General features: G+C 43.9%; 1 protein-coding gene across 1 annotated transcript; it reads right to left on the bottom strand.

Moving 5' to 3' along the window:
* Positions 1-1,244: 1,244 nt before the first annotated feature.
* Positions 1,245-20,379, bottom strand: CFAP418 (cilia and flagella associated protein 418). Its single transcript, XM_045008204.1, has 6 exons — positions 20,103-20,379; positions 17,297-17,396; positions 12,485-12,555; positions 11,565-11,630; positions 7,213-7,308; positions 1,245-2,704 (listed from the first exon to the last, which is right to left on the bottom strand). The coding sequence occupies exons 1-6, from the start codon at positions 20,225-20,227 to the stop codon at positions 2,545-2,547; spliced, it is 618 nt and encodes a 205-aa protein (XP_044864139.1). The 5' UTR covers positions 20,228-20,379; the 3' UTR covers positions 1,245-2,544.
* Between the last annotated feature and the right edge of the window lie 19 nt (positions 20,380-20,398).

The raw sequence follows: 20,398 nt of genomic DNA, 5'->3' as shown, positions 1-20,398 counted from the left end.
CCCTTCTTTTCTGTATCTTTAATAATAGGTTAAGAGGATTTCTAATTAATTTGCCATGGTCTGAAGCAGGCTGAGGTCTCTGTATACCAAACCTTGTTTAATGTTGGACAGTTACAGGGTCTCATTAGCACTTTTGACTGTTTAGGCCTATATTTTCCATCTAAATTAACACATCATTTTTCCTTGTTTCTGCTTGCTAGCACTGAAAGCAATGACTGGGGTTCCCTGTTCATTACTGGCTTAGCGTCACACAGAGCTCCCTGCCAGATGTTGCTGAATCTGGAAACAAGAGACCAGTCAGCAAACCAACATTTCCCAGAGCATTACTACTAGGTCAGCTTAATAGCTGTGTATCTTGCATATCATTATCAGAAACAAAAGTCTTGAATATTTGGTTCCATATAGGAGAGGTGCCTTCCAAATACTGGGTAGCAAAGACTTAGGGGAAGTTTCTCTAAAATCATTTTGAATTAGGCAAACAAAACCAAAGCAACTCATCACTTGTTGAAATGCAGAGCTGACCTGAACTCCCTCTAAAGGAAGAATGGAAAGTAGTTTCCTTCTCCTAAAGAACTCTTCAATAAATCATGGTCTGATCGTAGGTTTCTTCTTACCCCAACCCATCACGCAACTCATCTGAAGAAAACCCAGGAATACTTACCCTTTACAAATCCAAACCGAGGATGGTGAAGCTCTTCGTATTGGGTTGTCAGGTAAGCAGAGTTTCTACGAGCTGTTTCAGAACTAGTCCATCAACTGATCTCTAGGTTTGCCTATTTTCTGAAACCTGCAGTTGTATATTCTCTAAAAGATGGAACTTTGCCTTGAAATACCAGTGAACTTGCAGATGATACATAGTCATTAGGAGTTTTCTTAGGAAATTTTTCTAAGGACCAAATGATCAACTCTACAGCAGGGAGACCCAGCAGAAAACTTACCAAATTTTACTTGCAACCAACATACCACAGACAATTTGGCCAAGGATGTGAAAAGACTGTCTTTAGTAGTTAGATGAAGATGACTATACAGCATCATCAGAAGAGCCAATGAAAATTCTCCTTGCTAATAAGGGAATATTTACATTTATTAGAACCACCTATCCAGAACTTTAGGTTCATGACAATTGTTATAAGATTGGTTAAGAGGATTTCTTAATTACAACCCTCCCAAGAAATTAATGACAGTAATATCCAATCTTTTTTTCATCTGCTTACTGCAGATGCTCCTCATATTTCTCCTGATGTAATTAAAGTATGACAGGTGTTTAAAAACCAGTTACCACTTTGTATATGTGGAATTGCATAAATCAAGTAATTCTGAATTAATCCTTAGAATACTATTTTATTGAATAGTAAAAATATTTTCAGTAGTGTTTTCATTCCATTTTCTTTTACATCACTGTATGAAATGATCCCATCCCCTTTGCCGAAATTCAATTATAGTCCATTTTTCAATATGATAATTTCCAGTGCTGAAACAAAACATGCCATACATAATACTTGTGCATATTTTAAATATGCGGGTAGTGAAGAAAACAAGGGCTTATTAGCTGCCAGGACATTAATATTAAATCAAAACATCTCATCAACTAACGTGATACTGGGAGCTGTTTTAAGGGGGAATGCAATGGGCAAGTCACACTTTTGGGGGGTGGAGTATTTCTGAAATGAAGCTTTTAACTGAAAAGCCCAAACACAAGGACAGTTGGGATATATCTTGTTGCACTCTTAAATGTGAGCATCTTTGTTAACTGTTGCAGAGGTAATATTTCCCCAACGTATCTTATTGAATATTGTTAAATAATTCAGGGACATACTGTCCCCCCTCCTGCAGTGAAACCAAAAGAGCGAGGAGAGACCAGGCCAAGAAACTACGCGGTAAACCTCAGAGTTTCCACGGAATGTCACACTCTGGACAAAGGGCTTTGAGGAAACCAAAGAGTAGTGAGTACTAAGGAGCTTGGATGGGAGTCTCCAAAATCTGCAGTTCTTGGGGATTTGAGGGTAAAGGAAAGTGAAGCCCTGTGTGGTGACAGCTGGTCTTGTTCTCATCCATTTGGCACCCCTGCATAAGGCTACAGGCAGAGTGGGAGGAGGAGCATTAATTCCCATGTGGATATCCACCCATCTCTGAAAGAGTGAGTGCCATAGGGCATGGCTGCTCCCCATCTCCGGGGAGTCAAAGATCTTGTACAGACTTCTGCTGGCTCACGGGGCTCTTGCTCTTCCCTTTTGCTGTGACCCATTCGGTTTCATTGGCTTCTTCTCCCTCCATTGGCACTAGGGGAGGGGCTCTTCAAGCCCACTTATCATTGACACTTCTAAGCTGGCTGTTTCCTCTATGAATTCCCTTAATTCATGAGACAGTTACAGTGAGGAAAAATGTTCAGTTTTGAATTCAGTGTCACTATCTAGCTCTAGATAACATGTTCGGGTTCCTTTCTGTTCTCAGAAAATGGAGTGGGAAATGCATGCTAAAAGGAAGTCAGTTTGACTTGAAAGTCTGTTTTCACACAGGAACGCATACCAAACATGTGAGAAGACTTCATTCTACATGTTTACCACAGACCCAACGAAGCTGCCGGTCTGTTTGGAGGTCAGTTAGTTCATCAATGGATCTCCAGCTGCACTGACAAGCATAAGCCCGTGATCCCTTCTTCTTTATCATCTTTGCTCTTAATTTACTGAGTTCAGGCATGTTATTCCTGTCAATCAAATAAGTTCACTTTAGTATCAGGTGAGTTAGTTTTTTCTATAAAATAAGCACTTAGCACTATGGGGCCAAATTCTGACATTGGATGTGCGTACACTGGGACTGACTTTAGCGGGAGTTGTGTGTGAAGCTGCGAAAAGATCTTAGCCCATGCATTCTGCTGAAACCACTCTAACAGACTAGCTTTATAAAGACACATTATTACATCTGTGGGTTTTTTACACAAATTTTTAGGATCCTAGGTGCATTACACTTTAATGTGATTGCTGGACAGCTGTTGCTTCTATGGCAGTCTTTATGCATGCAGGAAACTGCCAGTGAGAACATTAGTGTTACTCCTCTCTAGCTACTCTACGGGCTCCTGGTCCTGTTGCCTACATCTAACTTTTCTTCTTCCAACCCACAAGCTCTCAAGACTGTTTTTCCCTCTCCTTGCCTCCTTCTTCCACTATCATGAGATCTGAAGTGAGAAATCACATACACTTTAAGAACATGTGTAGTGGTTGTGGTCCTTTATCTGCTGGTGCCAGAGCAGTTGCTGAGAATCCTCTTCCTTACCTGAAGGAGGACCAGAAGCACACAGCCTCCCCACCCCCAGTAAATGCAGCACTGCTGCCCTCAGAACCAGTTCCCTGTCAGTTAATGGACTGTCATTGTAGGAGCTTTGACTATAGTAACTATAAAGTCCCCACACAATGCTGAATGAAGTTATTTAACAGGCCAGTCTCCTTTTTATATGCAATTTTAAAATCAGCTTCATGGTAAGTACTGAGATTATAATGCAATAGCACCTCTGGTTTAATAAGGAGAAGGTGGGGCTGGATAGGACATACACTACGCAAGCAGCCAACCAACATCACCAGACAGGCATTGCGGTGGAACCTCCAAGGCAAGCGGAAAAGAGGCCGTCCAAGAAATACCTGGCGACGCAACCTTCAGGCTGATAGCAAAAAAATGGGCTATACCTGGAACCAGCTAGAGCGAATGGCCCAGGATAGAAGACTCTGGAGATCTGTGGTTGGCGGCCCATACCCCGACTGGGGTGACGGGCATGAGTGAGTGAGTATAGGCTAAATCAGCCATGGGCTGCTCTGAAATTTATACAGGTCACTAACTTTTTTGTTACTAAAGCAACACAACGTTCTAGCAAATAAAAATTCAAGAAGGCAAACTATTGGGTCAAAACCCTCTTGTTACACTGTTTTTAGTGACATCAGTTGGAAGAAAAGGAACATTTTGTACTGTGGTTATGTCGATCCCTTCCGTGGGTGGTTTACGTGCACAGAGGTCTGTGGTGGGGAGGGAGCGAGGGTGAGGTGAGGGGAAGGGAGACAGCCACTCTCTGCAGCACTGGTTCCCTCCCTCCCCCCACCAAAAAATAATCTGCAAGAAACACGAATGATGTACAATCCTGACTGGGACAGAGCATCTCACTTGCGCTTCCTCCTCTGCAGTATACAACCCCCAGGGAGACAGGAGATTATGGATCAGCAACCAGAGGGAGAGTACAGTGCCATAACAGCCATTCCTGCACTCATGCCAGATGCTAGGTCATGAAACAAGCCTTGGGCCTTGATTCAGAAAAACACATGCTAGACATTAAGTGTGCACTTAAGTCTCATTACCTTTAATGGGATTTAAGCATGTGCTGACGTGCTGTCTTGAATAGAATGCTTTCCTGAGTAAAGGTCTCGGTGTACTGTCACTATTGTTTGCAGGTGTATTGAAACTTGAAGTTTTTTTAGGCTTAGTTCTCTGCTGGTTCTGCAGAGGAGGGAACTCCATCCTCCAAAATATCGAACAGAAAGAAATACCAAGTAGGCTAATGTAGTATCAGCTATCCTGCTTGGGAATAACCTACAACGGGGTCAATCTGGTCTAGAGAGTGAATCTGAAGTGTGTTGTAAGTATTCATTTAGTTTAGATTTATACAATATCAGCTATCCTATTCTAAGCATCTTAAACTGGTTCACTTGTATCATAAATGAATCCATATGCACAGTGACATTCTGCTGTCAGGAAATAGCATATGCAAGTTAATCACTATGGGGTCTGTGGTGAAAGGGATCGGGGTGGAGGAGCAGGGTAGAAGGCAAAAGGGATCACATCTCATAATACAGATGGCTAGACAATAGGGAGAACATGTATGAAGTCACAAGTTACTTCTACGCTAGCATCCAGCAATGCAAATGAAGAGGCCACAGGACCAGTATAAAAGTCAATTATTTAAAAAAGCAAGTGTAAACTTAATGTTTTAACTGTGACTGACATTAGCCTGCTCTTTCCATTAATCCTTCATCTGCTGTCCTTATAGATGTTCAAATACTGCACTGATGAGCACAATAAAAATGTTTAGATAGAAATCTGAGAACTAAAAATAGTGGGGTAGATGCTTATTTACCCACTTGCTTGCCCATCCTTTAAATCTCAACTTTACACTGTTTATTTAGGAAGGATTAACAGGTTTACAAATCCATGCCATGCAAATATGAGAAACAAAACAATCATTACAAGAGTGAGCTTTTGGTTAAAGAGACATTACATAGGAATATTGTCATCAGAGCTCTCTGTTTAACAGAGTGATATTACAGAGTAAGTATTATTACAAGATCTATCACATGTTGTTTAACAGACCAGGCATGTCTAAGACTAATATTCAAAAAATTGGCCAGCTATGCTGGCTGTGTTTGCAAGCGAATGTAATCAAATATCTGAGACCTGGTCTATGCTACATAGGTGAATGTGAGGCCGCTTACGTCGACCTAACGATGTCAGTGTACACACTACAGCCTTGTCTCACCGATGTAAGTGCCCTGCTACACCGTCATCATCACTCCACCTCCATGAGAGGTGTAGCTTATGATGGTGTAGTTGGGGCGACGCAGTGTCAGACACTGTGTTACTTATATGGGCTGTTGGCTCTCTTGTCAATTTCAGTTGTGTGAAATTGACAAGAAAGCCAGGTAGCTAGAGCCTGGCTGCCCCCAGCATCCTGTTCCCAGCCAGGCTGCTTCCCAGAGGCCCCCTGCTCAGGGAGCCGAGAAGCCCCGGTGGCTGCCCCCCGCTCCAAGCGGGATACTGCCTGGAGGCTCCTCGTTCCCTGCTATGGGGTGCCGAGACACCCAGGAGGCTGTCCCTTGCTCCCAGCCAGGAGCCTGGGGGTGGGGTGGGGGAGCTAGTTTCCAGTAGGGAGCTGAGAGTCCTGGCCTTCAGCCTCCCACACTATCCCTCTTCCGTCAGTGGAAGCTCTCCTAGTGATGAGGCACACCACCAACAGAAGGGTAGTGTGGACATCAGCCTCTGCAGTAATCAACCTGACATATGTCAACTTAAGTCTGTACTGTAGACATGCCCTACGTATATTTGTCCTCTGTCTATTCTGCGTGGTACGTAACCGGTTCATTCTCACTTTTAATCCCCTAATTTGCTTTAATTCCAGGTTAGCCTAAATTGCTGAACATCATGTTGAGGATTACACATTGTAATCAAATTAGAAATAGTTGATAACAATGCCTTTCATTTGATTAGATTCTTCATTTTATTCATTCAAAATCTCAGGAACAGAATAACTTGTACATTAAATAATAAACATTCTGCCCTTTAGTCCATGAAACTCTCTAGTTACAAAAGAGTCATATCAAAAACTTATCAGTGCAGAGTATTTTTAATAATTTGTATTAATAAAAAAAGGGTCTCGTCAATTCTTAAGATCAGAGGGAACAAGGAAGAGACTATTAATAACAAGATGACTTACTAATGTGTTATTATAAGGTGTTAGTGTTCTTTACAAGCTACAATACACCCCCTGGTGTTCACACAAACAATCTGAACATCCAATTAGCCTGATCAATGTATTTTAAGAGAACAAACTTCTGATCAAAATAGATTTTATCAAAATAAATGGAATGCATTGTATTTAAATTCCCTGTATGAATCAGGAATAAACTTCTTATTTGTAATTACAATCCAATTTAGAAAAGGTTTTAGAGAAATTAGAAGTCAAGTGGCTAAAGGATAAATTCAGGGACTTCAAATCCCCATTGTGGTGGGGAAGAGGGAGAAATACCACAATTTAACAAAAAATAAATAAAAAAAATTATTTTGAAAGTGATTGGTCCAAGGTTTTTTCCCATGGAAAGCCTTGCATTTAGTCAAGCTTCTGCATTTTTAAAACAAAGGCTTTTAAACTGCTTGAGTCTCACTGAACAGCTTATACACACAGCATGAACACAGTACTTGACAGTGGAGAGAAAAATCCTGACAAAAGCAATAAGTCTACGCCACCCAAAACATGGTGGCAAATATACATAAGGACAATCATATTTTACTTTATTCATAAATGAGACATCCTGCAGTAGAACGCAAGAGGCCAAATTAATCACTAGTGAAAGTGACACTGATTATGCCAGCAATAAATATGGCTCTTTATCTATTAAAATGTACATTTCTGATAAGCATATTACCCCCCAAATACTAATTTCAAGTCTACCTGAGGCATACCTGAAAAAGAGATAATCACATGACTTATCCCATTGGTAGTCATTGTAATGAGACACATGGAAGTCACAGGCAGTACAACGTAGCTGATCACATGTTCTGTTCAAAGTAAAATAATTAAATATCAGTGATTTATTACAAAGATACATTAAGATTTCAAAATCAAGTGCTCAAAGGTGCTCAAAATGCCAGAACTAAGGTTCCCTCTCATGCATAGGCATTTTACATGCTTTAATTACATGAGCCCATACCATACCTTCCAATGCCTCATTCAGTGCACCAGCTGGATGGTGCGCCGGGAACTAACTAGGTTAATACAGTTTATGTAGGCTTTTGTCTCAACTCCTGCCTCATTTGGAAGGTGAAGGTGTGTAGTGAATGAGGCAGGGGATTGTAGGAAGAGAAAGGATGGTCTCATGGCTAAGGAAGCGAAATGCTTCCCTGGATTCTATGCCAGCCTTTGCCAGAGAGTTCCTCGATGATGCTGAGCATATCCCTTAAATCAAAAATTTCACAGGTGGCTATTGTGTGTTCCTCATTTTCTGGGTGCCTAATTTGCAGAAGTGCTGAGCACTCAACTGATGTCAATGGGAGCTGTGCTTTAAACATACAAAGTGCTATGCAATTCTAATTTCTCTGAAAAAATCAGACCCTAGGTGCCTCAAGTTGGGCACTTAAAATTGGTAGACACTTCTGATAATGTTGGTCTCAATCTCTCTGTGCCTCAGTTCCCCACCTGTAAAAATAAGAATACCATCACCTCCCTTCACAAGGGTGTTGTAAGGATTGATGTTTGTGAAGCATTCAGATACAATGGTGATAAGTGTCTAAAAGGAATGATTATTTCTGTATTCAGTGCAGATTTGGATGGTACACAGTAAATAAGGTATGGGACCATACACTGAATGGGAATAGAAATAAATAAATGCTTGACTTGACAACCATAACGTTCTCTTAATATAATTTTTTGCATGTAATTTACTGGGTTTTTTAAAGCAAACTGAACAAACAAATTCCACTCATACTGACCTCCACAGTTGGAATCTTTAGACACACAGCACAAGCACTCTCATTTGAGCTAACAGAATAACTAACTGGTGATAGTAATAATTTTAGGTGGTTATCTGCAGGACAGCCACAAGAGGAGGGTGAGACACATACTTTGTCAGCAGGCTTCACACACGTTAGCTAACAGCAGAGGTCTGTAGGGAATTCAGACTCCTGGGTTCTGCTCCAGATTCTGGAGGAGAGTGATCTCTAGCTGTTACAGACTCTTCCATCCAGGGCCGCCGAGAGCGGGTTCGAGCCCTGGTGAAAATTTTTTTCAGGCCCCCCAGCAAGGGCGGACCAGCTAAACAGGGCCGATGAAGCCAGTCCCCGGTCCCCCTTCCAGACAGCCAGGCCCCAGTAATTTGTACCAGCTTCCCCTCTCTTCTTGTCGGCCCTGCTTCTATCCCAGTCCCCAACCATGCCTTCCTCTCCCAGGGGTGCTATTTCTATCTCCACCTGCCCCTGTTCCCCTCCCTGGAGCAGGGTCCCCATTCCCCCATTTCTTATCCCCAGCTCTTCCATCTGCTTCTCATTCCTCAGCACTCGAAACAGGCTGATTCCTCTTCCACACTGCCTGGGCACCAGCAGGGGAGCAATAAGAGCACAGGAGAGAGGCTCCCTGATCTCAGTTGTGGTGCCTGGCAAGTTTGGGTAGATGTTTACAGGGGCAGCAAAGGTACCATTCTGACCCCACCGGGACCATTCCGCACCCTCAGGGTAGGTCTATACTTACCTGCCGGGTCGACGCGTAGCGTTCGACTTCTCGGAGTTCGAACTATCGCGTCTAATCTAAACGCGATAGTTCGAACTCCGAACGTGCTCCCGTCGACTCCGGAACTCCACCACCGCGAACGGCGGTGGCAGAGTCGACGGGGGAGCCGTGGACTTCGATCCCGCGGCGTCTGGACAGGTAAGAAGTTCGAACTAAGGTAGTTCGACTTCAGCTACGCTATTCGCGTAGCTGAATTCGCGTACCTTAGTTCGACCCCCCACCCTGGTGTAGACCAGGCCTCAGAAACATATCGAGACCCTGCTCTGAATTATGGAGGCATTAGAGCTCAATAAAATGGTGAACTTGTTCTGCCAAATATTAAAAAAAGTTATTTTCCCTTGTTCTCAGAAATGGCTAAACTAATTTTTCTAAACGTAAAAATAAATAAATAAATAAATAAATTCAGCCTGAGGCAGACATTCAACATGGAAAACTTCAGTCTAAACAGTTAGCTTCACAACCAAAAACTGAGTCTTATAATGGAAGGTTTTAGGTAAACCTAACTCAAGGCAGTTCTAACTATAACATTTAAAGACAAAAAGTAATAATTGTAGCTTTTTGAAGAGAAATCCATATATTAAAAGGTCATATGCCAGTGGTCTTCTAGTTGGTCTTCAGTTTTATTTCCCTTCACTCCCCACTTAGATGTACTCACCAGTAACCTAAGCCCTTGTAAGATTCCTATGTTTCAGTGTGGATGTATGTCCTTACAGTTGGATTTTTCATCTGCAAGTTCTAAGGCTTTCTCTCTATATTTTTTTATACCATATATTGTTTCCACTACCATGTGCCTGATCCTGCAAACCCTCACTTGTGAGCAGTTCTACTGGCCTCAACAGGATGGCCTGTACGTGTAACTTCCAGTGGGACTACTCCTGTGCTTAAAGGTCCACATGTGTTTAAGTACCCTACCAACTTGGGGCTTTTAGGACTATTCATGTAAGAACTGCAGGATCAGGATCTAATATAAAGGAGTTTGTTAACATACTGCTTAACTTTAAACAACAAAAACACCGTAAGCAACTGAGTAGTTAGCAAAGCGGTTTTACATTTGCCAGCTAATCTGAAGATAGCCTTTTCAGTTTTAAAACTCCTGGGGAAAAATGGATAGTAATATACTTAAACTGAAGTATTAGGTAAATTATTTAACAGTGGAGAATGCTGGTATTTTAAAAGCTTATTTTTTCACAATGATTTTTAGGCTAGATCAGTGGTTCTCAAACTCTGGGTTGTGACCCCAAAGTGGGTTGTGACCCCTTTTTACTGAGGTTGCCAGGGCTGGTGTTAGACTTGCTGGGGTCTGGGTCCAAAGTTGAAGACTTGAGTCCCACTGCCTGGGGTGGAAGCCCAAGGGCTTCAGCCCTGGGTAGTGGGGCTCAGGCTTTGGCTTCAGCCCTGGATGGCAGGGCTCAGGTTACAGCCCCCTCAGGGCTGAAGCCCTGGTGCTTTGGCCCCCCCCTTCCCAGGGCAGTGGGGCTAGGGCAGACTCAGGCTTCAGTCCCCGACTCCTGGGGTCTTGTAGTAATTTTTTTTGTCAGAAGGAATCGCGGTGCAATGAAGTTTGAGAACTCTTGGGCTAGATTGCCAGTTTTTCCTGATGAAAAATATGGAAGACTACAGTTAGGCTACTAGATTGTAGACCTATGCTAGTGCAGTGCAGTAGGATAATATGCTGCAGAGGGCTCAAAAGCAGCTGAACTGCTACACATACACTGTTACAGGTCACACTGGAAAAGGCCACTGAGGAAGATTGCTTCCCCTGTGCACTAAGGAGCAATACTCCACAATTCCTCTTTCTAAGCACGTTTGAGTAGTTGCATGGCGTGTGTAACCACAACTAAGTAGGTCCACTAAACAAAACTGCCTTTTGAGGTAAGGGGTGTAAACGTCATATACACAACTGAAGCTAGTGGGCACCAAATTAGCTTTACAGGGAAAGATTTGGTCTCCCACATAAAATCCCTGTGCAAATCCTTAGCATAGGAGTCAAGATCTGGCCCATAATTCTGGTTGTGAAGATGCTGTTTGTTATAAGCACTTTAAAAACACGATTTAGAAGAAAATTCCCTTTAGGCTGAAATTTTTTGTGACTTGCTGTAAGTTGATGGGTTTTTTTTTTAAATGTTACCTGCAAAGGAAAAAGGTTGCCTTACATGCTTTTTCCTTCCTTAAAATGTCTAAAGATGGCCTGAAACTTTAATTGATTTTTTTTTAAATTAAAAATCCAAGTCCGGCCAAGGCTGGATAACTATAACTGCAGAACTAATGAAATGGTAAAATCATAAGAGCAAGTATACCCTACTTTTATAAAAAGGGCCATAGAATCTTCAGTGTCAATACTGAGCAGATAAGCTCTCAAGGGGTCTCTAAACATACTCAACATGTAACTCAATTTCTCAAAATATCTTACATGTTTAGGTAAGGTAGGTTTAACCCACTTATTTAAACGCTCAACAGAAACTGTACATAAGCACCTTATCTTGGATCAAGACTGAAATAATGCAAATAGAGCAGTATCTTTTAGATTTCCTACCTCTGTGAAATATTTGTTCCTATACCACGTGGTGTAGAGCTTCCGCCAAGATACACCGGACAACAGCTACATGAATTCAACAGAGAAATAGTAAAATTAGTTGAAGTCATTTGGGAAAAGTAGCATAATAATAACCTACGTTGATTTGACCTAGTCTGTCATGTGCCAATGAGCATGTGTACCTTTTCAGCAAGTCCATTACTTTCATTAGAATGGCAAGGTACAGTATTTGTAAAATAAGTGTTACTTTATTGGACTTATGCTGAACACCCAGGAGCATATAAGGAGTTAAACGTTTTTCAGCATGTGCATAAGCAAGAGTCACAGAAACACTCTACTATATGCAACGTGTTCACCAAATAGTATAGGGACTTAAAATAAACACAGAAAAGTAAAACAGAACATTAATTTTGAACTGTTAATGCTTTTTCATGTGGCAGAACATTATTTACAACTGGAGTCATCTTTAGTACTTTAATTTAGCATTAGACAACATGCCTTATACTGATAGACTCAAGGAGCTCAATCTGTTTATCTTAACAAAGAGAAGCCTAAGGGGAGATTTGATCACAGGATACAAGTACCTACATGGGGAACAGATATTTGATAATGAGCTCTTCAATCTAGCAGACAAAGGTATAACAAGATCCAGTGGCTGTAAGCTGAAGCTAGATAAATTCAGAATGGAAATAAAGTGTAAGTTATTAATGGTAATTAACTATTGGAACAATTTACCAAGATTGTGATGGTTTCTTTGGAATCAGAAAACTGTCAAAATGCTGAATTATTTGTCCTTTCTCCTATGAAAGCTCCCCATAATACTTAGTAATTCAGTGTCATCATCGTTTAAATAGTATACATTACTAGACTGATTATAGAATTTACACAATAGTTTATTCAGTTGAGCATTCTTCACGTACCTTTTACCATGAGCCTGAATGGAAACACTATTTCTTTCAGATGTGGGACTTGCAGATTTAGATTTCAGTTTCTATTCCAAAAGAGAGAGAGAACCAGGCAGCATTACAACAACATACACAGCTATGCAGTTTGGCTTAAGAAGCAAAGGCCAGAAACCTCTCTGATGGAAGCTGGAATGAGGGTAGAAAAACTGCAAGTTGCCCATCACAGTGATCTGGCTCTTCTCAAAAAGCATCACAATTTTAACAGCTACCCGCATTGGTGGATAGGGAACCAGGCTCATAAAACACTTATACTCATCCAATTTCCTCCCCAAATGCAGATTCCCCCACTCTGCAGAGAGCTCTGTGAGAAGCCTGTGCAATGGAGGCAGCAGATTCTGCCCCTCTTCATACAAATCTATTTGGGTGTTGTGGGGCAGGAGGGAATGATGATCTGGCCCAGGATAGTAATCAAATAACTTGAATTCAAAACGTACATCTTTCAAATCCAGCCAACTGGAATTGTGGGTGCACAGGCCCCCCCCCCTTTTTAAGCACATCCTAGATGTCTCAAGCGTGGCACTGAAAATTAGTAGACACTTAAAAATTGAAGCCTACGTGATTTTCCCAAAATCATACAGTAAATGCATAGCATAGCTAGGTTTAACTCTGATTCCCAGTTCTGTGCGCTAACCACCAGACAATGCTTCCATGAAACACTAACACACCAAACTGCAACATCAGTTAATAAAATGGCAAAAGGAGGTAGACTGAAGAAGAGAAAGCTTCTGTTTAGACAAGTAATGACAGAAAAAGAAATTAGAAAGTACAAGCAGCAAAGAATCCTGTGGCACCTTATAGACTAACAGACGTTTTGCAGCATGAGCTTTCGTGGGTGAATACCCACTTCTTCGGATGTTTCATATTCACCCACGAAAGCTCATGCTGCAAAACGTCTGTTAGTCTATAAGGTGCCACAGGATTCTTTGCTGCTTCTACAGAACCAGACTAACACGGCTACCCCTCTGATACTAGAAAGTACAAGACCATTTAATTGGAATTTTTGAAGTTTTCCCTAATAGCAGCTCAGATAGGGTTTATTTACTGAGTTATTGGATATTCTGATACTGGCCTTGTGACCCAGGGACTTCTTGGTGCCAAACGGCAGAAGGCATGGGGGATGCACAGGGTTTTACAGGGATCCTCTGGGTTGGATATAAGCATAACAGTTCACCAAAGAGTGGCATGTGAGGTCTCTACCAAGAGCCAGTAGCCCACTGGTCACTGTCATCACTGCAAAAAGTATGTGTGGATAATATTTAAGGTGTTATGTATCTATTCTAAAATATATGTTGTTAAGGTCTTGGAGTTAAGGATGGTCACCAAGAGGTGAAACACCTCAAATAATTTCCTTTCAGACAGGAGGCAGCAGACACCTATCACCCTGGGCTGGTCATTTGTGTATTGCAGGGGTCGGCAACCTTTCAGAAGTGGTGTGCCAAGTCTTCATTTATTCACTCTAATTTAAGGTTTTGCGTGCCAGAAATACATTTTAACATTTTTAGAAGGTCTCTTTCTATGACTATAATATATAACTAAACTATTGTTGTATGTAAAGTAAATAAGGTTTTTAAAATGTTAAAGAAGTTTCATTTAAAATTAAATTAAAATGCAGAGCCCCCCCCGACCGGTGGTCAGGACCCGGGCAGTGTGAGTGCCACTGAAAATCAGCTTGTGTGCCACCTTCGGCACGCATGCCATAGGTTGCCTACCCCTGGTGTATTGTATGGCTCACAATGTAGGCCTATTTGCATACTGAGCCACAGGCAAAAGCAGAGACTGTGAAATCTACAAGAGAGGAAATTCACAGGATGAAACAATGAGCAGGAGGTGCCCTGTCTACGAATAAAGACAAGGATGGGACTGATATATCTAGGGGGCCAGAGGGGAAGAACACATGGAATCCTTCATACAGGAGTCAAGCTGACAGCATACTTGTCTCATGAAAGGAGTATCACAGCTAAGCTGGCTAAAAAGCGCTGCAAGGATTTTGGGTGAGCCAAACTCTACAAGACATGAGAGTATCTTGGTAATTAAGTCTAAGCTCAAGAATGCATTATAACTTTATTTTATATGTAAATATTTGTTTCCAATACTACTTGCTATTACTTGAATCTGTGCTTTGTTAAATAAACTTATATTTGTAGTAAAATCAAGTACATCAAAAGGCTATGTGTTGAGTGGCGAGGTGATATGAGATAGAACTGGTAAGCTGGTGAGTACTGTTTCTTTGGAAGCAGCGAATCTGTGAATACTGCAGATACCAGTGGACCAGGGGCTGGACACTCTAGGGAAATGCCTAGAGGGCTCAAAGGTTGGACTGTATCTATCACTAACCTGTAGAGTAACAGTGGGGCCTGTAAGGCCTAGAGGGGAGTGCTTGTGTTGCCTCTGGCTGGAGGAGTTGGGGGTTACCATGGCAGGCACAGATAAGGCAGGTGGTAGCGAGGTGCCTCACAACCCTGGGTATCCCTAGGCAATGTGTCAGGGCTCTCTCAATATCTCCTGCTAAAAAAAGAAAGAGAGAGAGAGAGAGAATGATTGTGTAGCCTGGTGGTTAGGGCACTCATCTGGGAGGTGGGAGACCAAGGTCCAGTTCCCCTGCTCCAATGACTCTTTTACTACTTATTCATAATGGAACAGCTTCAACAGGAAAGACTGGGAGCCCCACACCAGAATATCGCATAACTCAGTAGTTAGAGCATTTTTGTGGCAGGTTGGAGATACCTGTTAAAATCCTTTCTCCTCCTTTGGCAAAGGGTGGGGGGGAATTAAACCTTGATCTCCCACATCCCAGGCAAGTGCTCTAACCTCTGTGCTAAAAATTATAAACACCATCACTGTCTCCTCTTCCCACCATTTTCTGTGGAACTTATTCCTGCAAAAAAATACTTAGGACCCTAAGGCCTTGGCTACACTTAAGAGTTATAGCGCTGTTAGTGGCTTTATAGCGCTGTAACTCACTCCCCGTCCACACTGGCAAGGCACATACAGCGCTGTATCTCCCTGGCTACAGCGCTGCTTGTACTCCACCTCCATGAGAGGAATAAAGAGTATAGCGCTGCTGCTGGAGCGCTGGGGTGCCAGTGTAAACAGGGAATAATCTTAGTACACTGTAACTGACCTCGGGAAGCTTCCCATAATCCTTTTAAGTAAAGATTACTCTCTTTGTTTTGTTGTGATGCCTCTCTTTGTTTTGTTGTGAACTCCGGGCTCCTGAAGCTGATTATCAAAAAAACAAACACAGCTAGTGTTTGCTGTGAATGGGCAGAGGCAGGCAGGGGGGCTCCCTTTGGAACGCCCACAGCTAGTGTTTGCTTGAAGAGAGGGGGAGGGAAGGGGCTTGAGGAGAGAAGCGGCATGGCGCGCGGGAGGGAGGGAGCAGGGGGTCCATTTCGGGGAGGCTGCTTATCAGCTGCTGTTTGCTTTCAGTGAGTGAGAAAGGGGTGCGGGAGGGGTTCGGAACTTGCAAAGCAGCTGCTGACAGAGTGTCTGCTCCAAAAATCCACTCTCTCTCTCCCCCATGCTCCCTGTCACACTCCACTCCACCCTCCCTTTTGAAAAGCACGTTGCAGCCACTTGAACGCTGGGATAGCTGCCCATAATGCACCGCTCCCAATGCCACTGCAAATGCTGCAAATGTGGCCACGACAGTGCGCTGGTAGCTGTCAGTGTGGCCAGACTGCAGCGCTTTCCCTACTCAGCTGTACGAAGACAGGTTTAACTCCCAGCGCTGTACAGCTGCAAGTGTAGCTATACCCTAAGGGTACGTCCTTACTACCCGCCCGGATCGGCGGGTAGCAATCGACTTCTCGGAGTTCGATATATTGCGTCTCATCTAGTCGCGATATATCGAACTCGGAACGCGCTCCCGTCGACTCCGGAACTCCACCACCGCGAACGGCGGTGGCAGAGTCGACGGGGGAGCTGCGGACGTCGATCCCGCGCCGTGAGGACGGGTAAGTAGTTCGAACTAAGGTAGTTCGACTTCAGCTACGCTATTCGTGTAGCTGAAGTTGTGTACCTTAGTTCGGACCCCCCACCCCTCCAGTGTAGACCAGGCCTAAGTTACTTGACTCCAGGAGATGGGTTTTTAATCGTGGATTACTAGCAGAGATAGGAGGGATAGCTCAGTGGTTTGAGCACTGGCCTGCTAAACCCAGGGTTGTGAGCCCAATCCTTGGGGGGGCATTTAGGGGTCTGGGGCAAAAAAAAAAATAGTTGTGGATTGGTCCTGTTCTGAGCAGGGGGTTGGACTAAATGACCTCCTGAGGTCCCTTCCAACCCTGATATTCTATGATAGGTACCTGTCTCTGCCAGAGCAGTATGGTTTAGGACACACACTTCTCCTTAGAATTTCCCATGGGTTAGCATTGCCAGCTCCCTGACTACCATGCTGGCTTCTGTGATCTCCCCAGTCATTGTATAGGGAGCCAAGGTACCTAACTCAGGCTTTGTGAATTGCAGTGTTGATCCTGTGACTTTCTAGATGTCTAAAAGTTAGGCACTACAATGCCTAAATCCCTTTCTGGATCTGGGCCATAGCTTCCATAATTTCTTGTCCATGCTGCACCACTTATTGAGGAAGAGAGTCTGGTTCTTGGACTCTCTGAACCTCCACACAGTTCTCACATCCTGAGCTCCCAAGTTCACTAAACTCACCTACTCTCTCACAATTAAAAAACAAACAAATAAAAACCTCCCCAAAACTCCCTTTTCTGAAAATTTTCTGACTGAACCTCCTCATGCATTTTTCAGAACTCTACTTACCATAGGTTTTTTGGAAAAACTGCTTTCATCAATGATATCTTTAATTACGTCATCTATGTCCTCTTCATCAACGACAGCCTTTGTTAGTATTTTAGCTGATCTGAAAAACGTAGAGGAAAATCCATCATTGTGTAAAATGAGCAGTCAAACTAGTTTCAACTGTTTCAACCATACCTACCTAGGTTTCAAGAAACATTTAAAAAACATTCATCTATTTTCCCTCTAACATATCTTTCGTATTTAAGGCATGAAATGTTAGTGGCATAAGAGCAGAGGAAAATTACAGATCAGCCTGAACATTCGCACACACTACTAAATTGTCAATGCAATGTAGAGTATATAAGTCTGTCTGCTTATGATTCCTGACTCTTTTCAGACAGATCAAAATACAGTAATTTCTGAAGCACAATTTTAATTTTGTGTTTCAAAATTTTGATACACAACACTGCATGATTTTACAGACATATTTATAGTATAGTATATAGCTACATATGGAACCATTAATGACAGCTTTGGTGTTCGCCGAATGTCCTTGCTTATATATATATTTGAGACAATACCTTAACATTCAATGCTAAATTCATACCTTGTGTAAACCAGTTCAATTTGCTGTTGAAGACACGGATCTGTGACTGTTTAAATCATGTCTGAATTTGGCTCTAAATTAACACAAATTAAAAAATACAACTACAAAACTTTGATCCTGCATCATACACAAGTGCTAAACAATGGCTTTAAAACCTAATTATTGTAATGGGTTGACAAAACCTACAATATGAAAGTTCCTTAAGAATATAAATTGAGATGGAAAAAGCAAAGAATAGTTCAGAGTAGTTATGGTACTGTATTTCAGGAAATATAGAATACAGTAATAAGAATCTAACATTAAACCCACTGAAAATCTGCTTAGATTTGTGAATATTTCTATTTAAGGGCTTAAATTATCAATTACAACATTACAGTTTAGCAATTACAGAAAAATAAGGATCAAATGATCAATTAGAGAAAAGGATTTAATGCATTTTTACATCTCTTATCTCCACCATGGTTGCCTCTAGGTTGGCATTTATCACCAGTGGTTGTGTGTCTCTCGACCTCTCGCTGAGAAACAAAGACAAACTGACAATCCTTGGTTTAAATGACAATTTGGGAGGTAAGGATGGTGGAGATGAGAGATTAAAAATGCCTATGTTGTTCTGAAGAAACTGAATGAGTTATTTACAGACTCAGTAACATGCAGTCTTGGGTTTTTTTTGGAATGATATGAGCGATTTCAACATTCTGCATACTGTAGAATAAGCTAGTGTTTAACCACTAAAAGTCAGGTTACATACTTCATGCAGACAGTACATAGTTCACTGTATATTACAACAATAGCATAGGGAACTTTTTACATAGCTTGCTAATAAATATTGTACTGCTGTAGTTCATATTCATGTTTGCACAGAATGTTTATTTTACTAATCAAAATTAGGTGACACTGATTTTTGTACAGTTTATAGGCTAGTTAATTTCCAAGTATGGTATCCTGCTAGTCCACTATTAATAATCAATAAAGTATATCAAATAACATTTGTTTACCACAATGCACTGGCCTTGAGTGACACTCTTAGCCTTTGGTTCAACTTCAACTTCCAAATAAGATACCACTAACTTTACTAATGGTTAGCATCACACTCCAACTTATGTGTTAAGGGAGGGCCCAGAGTACTTTCAAAATCATGGAATGGAGTATTTTTAGTCCTGGTACTTTTACAGACAAATTGAAGCTTGTCTTTCCTCATGTGCCCCTGGGGAAGAGGGTTGGGGTGCAGGGGAGGTATGGGCTCTGGGCTGGGAGTGTGGGCTCTGGGGGAGGGCAGGGCTCTGGGCTGGGAGTGTGGGCTCTGGGGGAGGGCAGAAATGAGGGGTTCAGGGTGCAGGAGACACCACTGGGCTGGGGCAGGAGTTTGGGGGGCGCGGGCTCCGGCTGGGGGTGCAGGCTCTGGGGTGGGACCAGAGATGAGGGATTTGGGGTGCAGGAGGCAGCTCCAGGTTGGGGCAGGGGTTTGGGGTGACGGCTCCGGCTGGGGTATGGGCTTTGGGGTGGGGCCGGGGATGAGGGGTTTGAGGTACGGGCTCCGGGAGGGAGTTTGGGTGCGGGAAGAGGCTCAGGGCTGGGACAGGGATGCGGGAGGGAGTTTGGGTTGCTGGAGGGGACTCTAGGCTGTGGCAGAGGGTTGGGGTACGGGACAAGGTGTGGGGTCCCAGCAGCACTTCCATAGCTCTCAGGAAGTGTCCGCCAGGTCCCTGCAACCCCTTGGTGCATGGATGGCCAGGGAGGCTCTGGATGCTGCCCATGCGCCCACAGATGCCGCCCCGGCAGTTCCCAGCGGTTGCGGTTCCCAGCCAATGGGAGTTGCAGAGCCGGCTCCTGGGGCGGGGGCTGCGTAAGGAGCTTCCCTGGCTGCCCATGAACCTGGGGGCTGCAGGGACCTGGGGGCCACTTCCGGGAGCTGCAGGGAGCCTGGCTTAGCCCCGGGCCCCCACTGTGATGTTGACCGGAGTTTTAACACCCCGGGGCAGGGGAGGCCGCGGGGGGCGCGGGCACGCGCGGCGCCCCGAGGAGAGGGAGGCCGCGGGGGGCGCGCCCGGGGACGGGGGAGGCCGCAGGGGGCGCGGGCACGCGCGGCGCCCCGGGGACGGGGGAGGCCGCAGGAGACACACGCGACGCCCAAGGCAGGGACGGAGCCCGGGGCCTGGACGGAGGGGCCGGGAAGCCGCACCGGGCTCTCCAGAGCGCCGCGCTCCCACTCCCGCCGCTAACCTGTCCCTCTCCCCGGCCGCCTCCTCGCCTCCGCCGCGGTCTCTCTTCCCGACCGCCCCCAGCGCCTGTAGGCGGCAGAACTTGGTCTCCACTTCGTCCAACAGCGCGTCCAGATCCTCCGCCATCGCCGGGCCGCGCCGTCGGCGGTTGCCAAAGAGCCCGCGGGCACGCGCGCCACGGCGGGAGGGGGGCCTGGGCCGGGCGCGCCTCCGCGGAAAGGCTTCGAGCCCGGCCGGAACGGCTGCCGCCCCGCCTCGCCTCTCCAGCAAACTAATAAAACAGCCCCGACCTCCGCG

Source organism: Mauremys mutica, chromosome 2, assembly GCF_020497125.1.
Source record: "Mauremys mutica isolate MM-2020 ecotype Southern chromosome 2, ASM2049712v1, whole genome shotgun sequence".
Classification (NCBI taxonomy): Eukaryota; Metazoa; Chordata; order Testudines; family Geoemydidae; genus Mauremys; species Mauremys mutica.
The sequence above is the reverse complement of the archived record's forward strand: the minus strand, read 5'-3'. Positions and strand labels throughout refer to the sequence as shown.